This window comes from Mandrillus leucophaeus, unplaced genomic scaffold (genome assembly GCF_000951045.1).
Source record: "Mandrillus leucophaeus isolate KB7577 unplaced genomic scaffold, Mleu.le_1.0 Scaffold214, whole genome shotgun sequence".
In the NCBI taxonomy this organism is placed as follows: domain Eukaryota; kingdom Metazoa; phylum Chordata; class Mammalia; order Primates; family Cercopithecidae; genus Mandrillus; species Mandrillus leucophaeus.
Genome location: NW_012102188.1, coordinates 3,554,034 through 3,562,487, shown reverse-complemented (window position 1 = coordinate 3,562,487; position 8,454 = coordinate 3,554,034). Strand labels below are relative to the sequence as shown.

The following is an 8,454-nucleotide window of genomic DNA, read 5'->3' as shown; positions in this document are numbered from 1 at the left end:
GTGGAGCAACTTGGTCTCAGGGCATTGTGCTGAATGAAAAGCCTTAAGATGTCACGTGAACGATTCCATTTAGGTAACATTCTTTAAATAGCAGAATCATAGAAATGAAAAACAAAGGAGTGGTTGCCAGAGGTTAGGAGTGTTGCAGTGTGCGGAGGTATGTGATGGTCAGAGATAACATGAAAGAGAACTCTGTGGTGATGGAATAGTCCTGTAAGTTGATAGAGGCTGTTGTTACAGGAAGCCGCCCATGTGATGAAATGACAGAGACCCGCACACACGCGTTGCAGCAATGTCAGATCCCTGGTTTTACTCCTGTACTGTAGTCACGTAACATGATAACTGGGGAGACGGTGAGGGAGAATTCTAAGCAGAAGGCTCACGTGGCTTCCTGCCTCCTACCATGCCACCCCCACCGGATGCATGAAACTTACAGTCTGAGTCAGCCTGCCTCTGTCCTCATCCCTCTGTCTGTCTGTCTCTTTCCCTCCCTCCCTCCCTGCCTCCTCACTGTTTCACATGGTCATTATAAAAGAGAAACCTCAAAAATTAGGAAATGCAGATAAATTGAAAGGAAAAATTTTAAACCATGAGGTTGTTTCTTTCTTATTTAAATATGGTGATTCCCTTGGGCCTAGGCAGGATCTGTAGCCCGCAGCCTTTGAGTTCTGGACCCATCCTGTGAGATTTTTAGGGTTCAAAGTAGAAAGATTTGGTCCCACTTTCTGCTTCCAGTCCTGTCTGGTACCCGCTGCCTAATCTTTTCTGGCTAATCATTGTGCTTCCCAGTAATTATGTTTACCATTTTCTGACATAGGGATTAACAACATAGGCTCTGCACTCAGAGTGCCTAGGTTTAAGTCTTGACTCCACTACCTCCTTAGTAGTTCTTCAGTCTCTTTGTGCCTCAGTTTCTTCATTTGTAACTACCACCTATCTCAGAAGCCGTGGGAAGGATTAAGGGCCGTGGTGGGAAGCACTCACTGACTCTTGGATGTCATTATTTATGGTCATTACTTGGTGTCTCTACTGCATTTTGTTTATCCGCTGCCGGTTCCGTGACTGCCCATCAGTGTGCCTTGTGCCTGTTCTGTAGATTTTATTTCACAGTCTCTTGGTTTTGGTGGGTGGCACACTGCCCTGAGAGGACGGGGACGTGAGAAGGATTCTGAGCCCTTTAGTTGTCTCTAGTGCTACATCATGATTGTCATCATTGCTGTAAACCAAAAAGTATCTGAGACAAGTCTTAGTCGATTTAGAATGTGTGTTTTGCTAAAGTTAATGACGCACCCATGACACAGCCTCAGGAGGTCCCGACAACGTGTGCCCCAGGGTGGTCGGGGTACAGCTTGCTTTTATACACTTTAGGGAGACATGAGACATCAAGCAATGTATGTAAGATATACATACATATATGTTCGGTCCAGTAAGGCGGAGCAATTCGAAGTGGGTGGGGGGTTTCCAAGTCAAGTAGGTAAGAGACAAAAAGTTGCATTCTTTTGAGTCCTTTATCAGCCTTCTAATGAATACACAATTGTGTGTGACTCAGTGAACCTACATTTTTACATGAACAATAGGGTAGAGGAAGCAATCAGATACGCATTTGTCTCAGGTGAGCTTCAGAGGGATGACTTTGAGTTGTGTCTGTCCTTTGTCCATAAGGAATTTTCTTGTGGGCAAATGGTGAGGAAGGGATGTGGGTTGTTATCTTTGTAGCTATCTTATTTAGCAATAAAATGGGAGGCAGGTTTGCCTGACGTAGTTTCCAGCTTGACTTTTCTCTTGGCTTAGTGATTTAGTTTCCTTTTGCATTGCTAACTCAATCACAGGAGACAGGAGTGTGGACTGATTATAGCAAGAATGCCAAAGTATGTAACAGCTTCCTTAGTCATGGTAGAGATTGAGAAACGTCAGCTCACCTAAGCTTTGAGGTTAGCTGGAGTCCAGTAGAAGAGTTATCACTAAGGACCGGCCCTTCTCTGTTTCCACTGGTGCCCATTCATTGAAGCTGAGATTGGACTGTGACTATGTACCAGTAGCAAAGGTGATGGAAGTCAAACATTGCTGTTAGTATTAGGGGCTCACGGCCTGCTGGGGAAGGGACCCATCGGGCATAGCTGGCAGTCATGGCCAGGGTTGTGGAAACCCAGGGCCGGGCAGGGTTCAAATGCTCCTCAGAGTGTGCCAGCAGCCTCAGCCTCAGGGAGAGCTTGTCAGGGGGTGTTTTACAAGGTCTCCAAAAGCCTCTTATGCCCTTCAGAGTGAAAAGCACGGCATTGGTGATGAAGTCTTGTGGCAAATATGCAAGGCACATGTGGATATTTCCTTCTCTTGGAGACTTAGGAGGTAGCCCCTGTCTCCTAGTGCAGTGTTTATAGCATAGTCCACTGGGACTGCTGCTCTGACAGACTGTGTCACTGCTTTGGGAATGTTTTTTGGAACTTCCAGAAAGCCTCAGTAAATCCTGACTGCCATGTAACTGTGTCCTGTGCTGCTGAGCTCTTAACATGAAGCAGCAGCAGTGACCCTGGCGGGTCGGGCTGACGTGCGTGGGAACGGTGGGAGTGACCCTGGCTGGGAAGCAGGGAGGCCTGGATATTGTTTCTCCTGGCTCTGTGTCCTGCGGCTCTCGTCCCTGTGCTCAGAGCTCTCAAGCACCCACGATGGCCTTCTCAGGCCGAGCGCGCCCCTGCGTTATCCCAGAGAACGAAGAAATCCCACGAGCGGCCCTTAACAGTGTCCCCGAGGCCAATGGGACCGAGGACGAGAGGGCTGTCTCTAAACTGCAGCGCAGGCACAGTGACGTGAAAGTCTACAAGGAGTTCTGTGACTTTTATGCGAAATTGTGAGTGTCTCCTCTCCTGGAGTGCCCTCTTCCAGGTCGGGCGTTCTTGGCTGGCTGTTCCGGAGCCATCCTGAGCTGGGCCATACAATTTTATTGACTGGACTTTGAGTGGGAGTTTTCCAGGGTGGTAGGGCTCCGAGGGGCTCGCAGTGCAGCACGTTTGGGGAGACAGGAGGCTCCTTGTCGGTAAGACATGCAGCGACACGCAGATGGGAGGGAGGTGCTGCCCTCACTGAGAGCACCGCGGCCCCGTCTTCAGTAGATTCCTGATCACTTGGTAGCTGCATTTTCATCATGTCGTCCACAGGGGAGGCTTATCGTTGTCGCTGTCAGGAATTACATTAGAAAAATTCTGCACTCTAAAACAGCCCAAAGATAAGGGGCAGATGGGTTGAAACAGTGAAAAAAACAAATTACAGACTGTTTAAAGATAAATATTTTTGTTATGTGTAACAATCAACAGTTTGAAGTAAGCTAACTGGGTTTCTTAATTGAATGAATAAATACATATATTGTATAAGTAGCAAATCAATACACATATAGAACATACTGTTAACTCGAAAAAGCTAGCCTAATTTATATTATTAAATGGGTTTTAGTAAACACATTTTTTGAGAAAATGCAGAGTAGCCATCAGACCAGCTCAAGATTATTGACCTCATTCAAAGTTGTGAGCTTAGAATTACTGCATATCCCCAATTTGTCAAGTAAGAGTTAATGAGAATTTAACTGACCCGGTTCTCTACTTCCATAATCCGTTCTCTGTGGTACAGATGTCACTTACCTTCACAACTCACAGAGAGCTCTTGGTCAGTTGGACAGTAACTGGGGAATTGTAATAATACAGTCACCAATGTTTTTACTGCTTGAACTCTCAAGATGATTTTTGGATTTATACATTGCTGCATTTTAGGACCAAACAATTTGTTTTGCACACTTGAATAATGGAAAGCAAGATATCAAGTGTGCTGTGTGAGGTTGATTTGTGGAAGTAGATCAGCTTCATCAGTCATGCCTGGCCTGATTTTTACATATAAATATCTATAGATAGGTAGATACTTCCCCACTTACGTATTTCTTGTCATCAACAGTTTTTAGTGAAAATCTTTTTCTTAAAAATTAACTAATTAATTATAACTAATCCGATAGCTATAACTGTCACTAATGACTTTTTTAAAGTAATTTCTGTCATCTGTATTAAATATAAAATCAACATTTAAAAAAAATAAAAAATAAAAAACAGGCATTGTGCCAGAGGGTCAAAGGCAAAAGAGGAAAGGGAAGCCTGACTGGTTCAGCGGGCAGCAAGGGGATTGTTCTGTTTCCTTTTTTCCTCTGCTTGTTATAAAAAGGAATACTTCTTGCAAAATACATATTATGTTACTTCTAAAACTAGCGCATTTTTCCCGTGTGTGGGAAGTAACTATGTGCTTGTTTTTATGATGTAGCTACCTATTTCCTAATTCTACTTGAGTATTTGAACTTAAGTAGAAACAATCTATATTATAATGAGTTTAAACTGGTCAGTGACAATCAAACATTTTCATCTAAGGGCCTCTTAACACTTAAAAACTATTAAGGTCCCCAAAGAACTTTCATTTATCAGTATTTACTGTATGAGAAATTTAAACTGGGAACAATTTAAAATACTTATTATTTCATTTAAAAAAAAAACAATAAGCTTATTACATGTTAATAGTAAATGTTAATATTAATGTTTTCATGAAAAATAACTGTTTTCCAAAATGGAAGAGGCTTAGAGGAAAGGATGGCATTATGTTACATTTTTGTGAATCTTGTTAATATCTGTCTTAATAAAAGTTTCTCATATTTGTTTCTGCATTCAACCTATTACGGTATATTGTTTTAGATGAAATATATGAAGAAAATGTGGCCTCCCACAGAGATGTAGTTGGAAAACAGAGGAGCTTTCCACCTCCTGAAAGAGTCATGGTGACCCCGACATTTTGGAAACCACTGATTTAGGTGATAATGAGCCAGGACATTCTAGAATATTCTTTTTGGGCTCTTTTAGAGTCCCATTAAGATTGTTGAGGTTTGGTGAATCTTTTGAGAGGGTTTAGAATTAACCACAGTGCCATATATTTGAGCAGCATCTTCTGGTTTCCAAATGGTTTTAAATACTTTTTCCTTGGAACAATAATGAGAACAGTACTGAGAATGACCAGGCAGGTGTGGAGCTTACCATGTTCCTCCATCCAGGAACACCTGTGGACTTTGGTCAGGAAGAAGGAAGAAGCACAGACCTCTCCAGAGTTTTGTGAAACTGCCACAGTCATCTAGCTTGTGGCAAAGCTGGGCGATGATGAGAATTGTACAGATTTTTTCCCCAGCCCACAGGAACTTTGAAATGACAAAATGGAAATTCATTTTAACATGAGGCTTAGGCCAGGTTTACTGAGCAGTGAAGCTGCTTCCCTTTCTCCCTTCCTTCCTTTTTTTTGTGACATTTAATTCTGCATTCAAACCTGTGAGATAAAGTTGATCTTTGACTGGTGTGAAGTGATGAACATGGTGTGTCTACACGCAGTTATTTATGGCAAGGCTACAAAGCGGGCTGACTGTTTTGTGAAACATTTGTGGGAGGAAGGCAGAGGGAAAGTTGTCTTCCAGAGGTGTGGAGGGGAGTGAAGCAAGTAAGTGGGACCACTTTTGCTAAGGAAACAGCAAAACTTGGAAACCAATAGGGGCAAGGCAGTTAGTTACTCTGTCTATAGAATGGAGACTGTCCACCTGTCTGTCTCACTAGTTGGTTGTGAAAATTCAGGAGAAAGTTGGTAATAACTTCATGAAGTACATTGATTAAATATTTGGAAGGTCAGAAGCTGTACCAGCGGACTAGACACACAGGTGTAGAGCTCATGCTGTGAGTAGTCCTGTGAAAATAAACTGGCCAAAAATTGAAGGACCACTTGACCAGTTCCTGCCCTGCATGGGGGACCTTCTCCCTACAAATAGGTCTTCATGTGAAATCCTGATCTAATTGTATGCCTGTCGAAGCCGTGTTGCTTTTCTTTTCTTTTTTTTTTTTTTCCTTTTTGAAATGGAGTTTTGTTCTTGGTGCCCAGGCTGGAGTGCAGTGGTGAAATGTCGGCTCAGTGCAACCTCTGCCTCCCAGGTTCAAGTGATTCTCTTGCCTCAGCCTCCCAAGCAGCTGGGACTACAGGCATGCACCACCACACCCGGCTAATTTTGTATTTTTATTAGAGACGAGGTTTTACCATGTTGGTCACACTGGTCTCGAACTCTTGACCTCAAGTAATCCATCGGCCTCAGCCTCCCAAAGTCCTGGGATTACAGGCGTGAGCCACCTCACCCAGCTGTCATGTTGCTTTTCTTCTTGCAAACTGCACAATGGTTAGAGCCTGAGATTATTTATTGAATGCCTTCTGTGTTTTAAGGTGTAGTGGGGTTACTGATGGGGGGATTTCCCACATCACCAGCCACAACAGTGGTTACTTGACAGCCTGGTATCACTTTCCTAACCATGAAACGTGGTGGTATCCCTGTCATGTCCTTTCAAGTGTTTGAAATTCGTGGTGTAATCTGTTTTGATTGACAGTGTGATTTTATGAGCAGGGAACCTGGATTTCTAGTCCTGTGCCTTCCTTTAACTAATTAGCCTTGTGATGTTGGTCTGATCCTTCCATCTCTGTGAACCTCTTTTGCCATCTGTAAAATGATCTTTATTATGTAAAATTTTGTGATTTTAAGATACACTTTATAATACTGGTAATCAGGTTCGTCTTACCGATTAGGGAACAGGACTGGGGCATCTTGGCTGGTTTTAAGGTTACTTAAGCAGTTGCTTTCCACAGAATTTAATCAAAGGGGTAAACTGTGTCTAGGTTATATGGTATGGCATTTAGTTGACAAGCATTTTAGATTCTATTCTTAGAAGGGAAAGAAATTGGCCTTGAGATGCTGACTTTTGGATATTTTAATTAAGCTTCTTATAAAGCTGTAAACCAAGTTCCTCGAGAGCAGCTTATAACTTTCATCTCTGTCTCAGGTGCCTAACACATAGTAGGCACGCACTCATAATATATTTAGCCAGAAAAATGCCAAAAATGTTAGAGACAGAATCAAAGTGAGACACCCTTACAGAGCCTCAGATGCTAGGGTAGAGGCTGAGGAGTCCAAGTTCAGAGCACGTAAGGAACAAGCGAGAAACTGAACTTTTTAGATAAAATAGGGTTTTTGTGATCAGATAGAATTCGCTGCTCACGGTTCTTGGTGTGGTTTGGTCTTCAATCTAAGAAGAGGCTGACGGTCTGCAACCTGCTGTTCTTTGTGTGTTACAGCAACATGGCCAATGCCCTGGCCAGCGCCACTTGTGAGCGCTGCAAGGGCGGCTTTGCACCCGCTGAGAAGATCGTGAACAGTAACGGGGAGCTGTACCATGAACAGTGTTTCGTGTGCGCTCAGTGCTTCCAGCAGTTCCCAGAAGGACTCTTCTATGAGGTGAGTTGTGCTAGACAAAAGCAGGGAGGTGCCATTCCCCGCCCTCCCGCTTCCTGCCCTTCTTTTCTGAGGCCTCCTCCTTCATGTTCAGTTTCATGATGAAAGACTGAATTTAAGTGTCAGATGCATGCCAGGTATTTGATAGCTATGAGGTCAGAGGTGGAATCTGTATGGCCCATATGGGCAGTGGCGTGGATGGGACACCCTCACAGACCCTGCATTCATATTGCTCAGTTCGTTGTCCTATTTCAGAACCCAGAGTCCCTTATGACAGAGCCTTTCAGACCTAAGCAGCTCAGCTCCACATAAAAAATTCTTTCCGAGTCTTCATCCACACTCAGGCCCCCAACACACCTCACCCATTCCTGTCTCTGTGTCTGCCCCCTTCTCAGAGGACCACTGGACCCGCTGTAAAGGAGAGTGTGTGGTGTACGTCACCCCCTCCACAACTTCCCAGCCTCGAGCCAGGAGCGTCCATGCATTTATTTTCTAAGGAAAAAATAAGTATTTTAGGGAACTATACTGTCTACATTTATCTACATTTAGCTCTTCTGGGTGTGTATGTTCTTTTCCAAATACTTGTTTTTCTTGGTCGTCAAGTGTTAGCATATGGTCTGCACTTCCTTTGTAGTGTATTTGGTATTCTCAACATTACTGAAACCCCTTTCTCATTGTTTTATATTGTTTTGTTTTGTTTGAGACAAAGTCCTGTTGTATAGCCCAGGCTAGAGTATAGTGGTATGATTATAGCTTATTGCAGCCTTGAACTGCTAAGCTCAAGTGATCCTCCAGCCTCTGCCTCCTGAGTAGCTGGGACTACAGGCATATGCCACCACGCCCGACTAATTTTATTTTTTCTAGAAACGGAATCTCCCTATGTTGCCCAGGCTGGTCTCGAACTCCTGGTCTCAGGTGATCCTCAGCCTCCCAAAGTGCTAGGATTACAGGCATGAACCACCATGTCCAGCCTACTGAAACCCCTTTCTCACAGTAAACATGTATTTTGGGGGATAATCTAGGGATGCTGACCCCAGGCTGTAAATGAAGGTGAGAATGAGGTATATGTGTGTATTAGATCAAATAGGTAATTTACTGTTACCACCTTACTTCTTACATATTTGTAC

At 43.5% G+C, this 8,454-nt stretch overlaps 1 protein-coding gene across 2 annotated transcripts in view; it reads left to right on the top strand.

Annotated features, from left to right (window-relative positions):
• Positions 1–2,406: 2,406 nt before the first annotated feature.
• Positions 2,407–8,454, top strand: part of LOC105540050 (LIM and senescent cell antigen-like-containing domain protein 3-like) — a 34,971-nt gene continuing 28,923 nt past the window's right edge. For both annotated transcript variants that reach the window (XM_011980544.1, XM_011980545.1), the window contains exons 1-2: positions 2,407–2,845; positions 7,171–7,330. In XM_011980544.1, the coding sequence (XP_011835934.1) occupies positions 2,664–2,845; positions 7,171–7,330 (342 nt within the window). In that variant the 5' untranslated portion in view covers positions 2,407–2,663. The remainder of the gene's footprint in view (positions 2,846–7,170; positions 7,331–8,454) is intronic.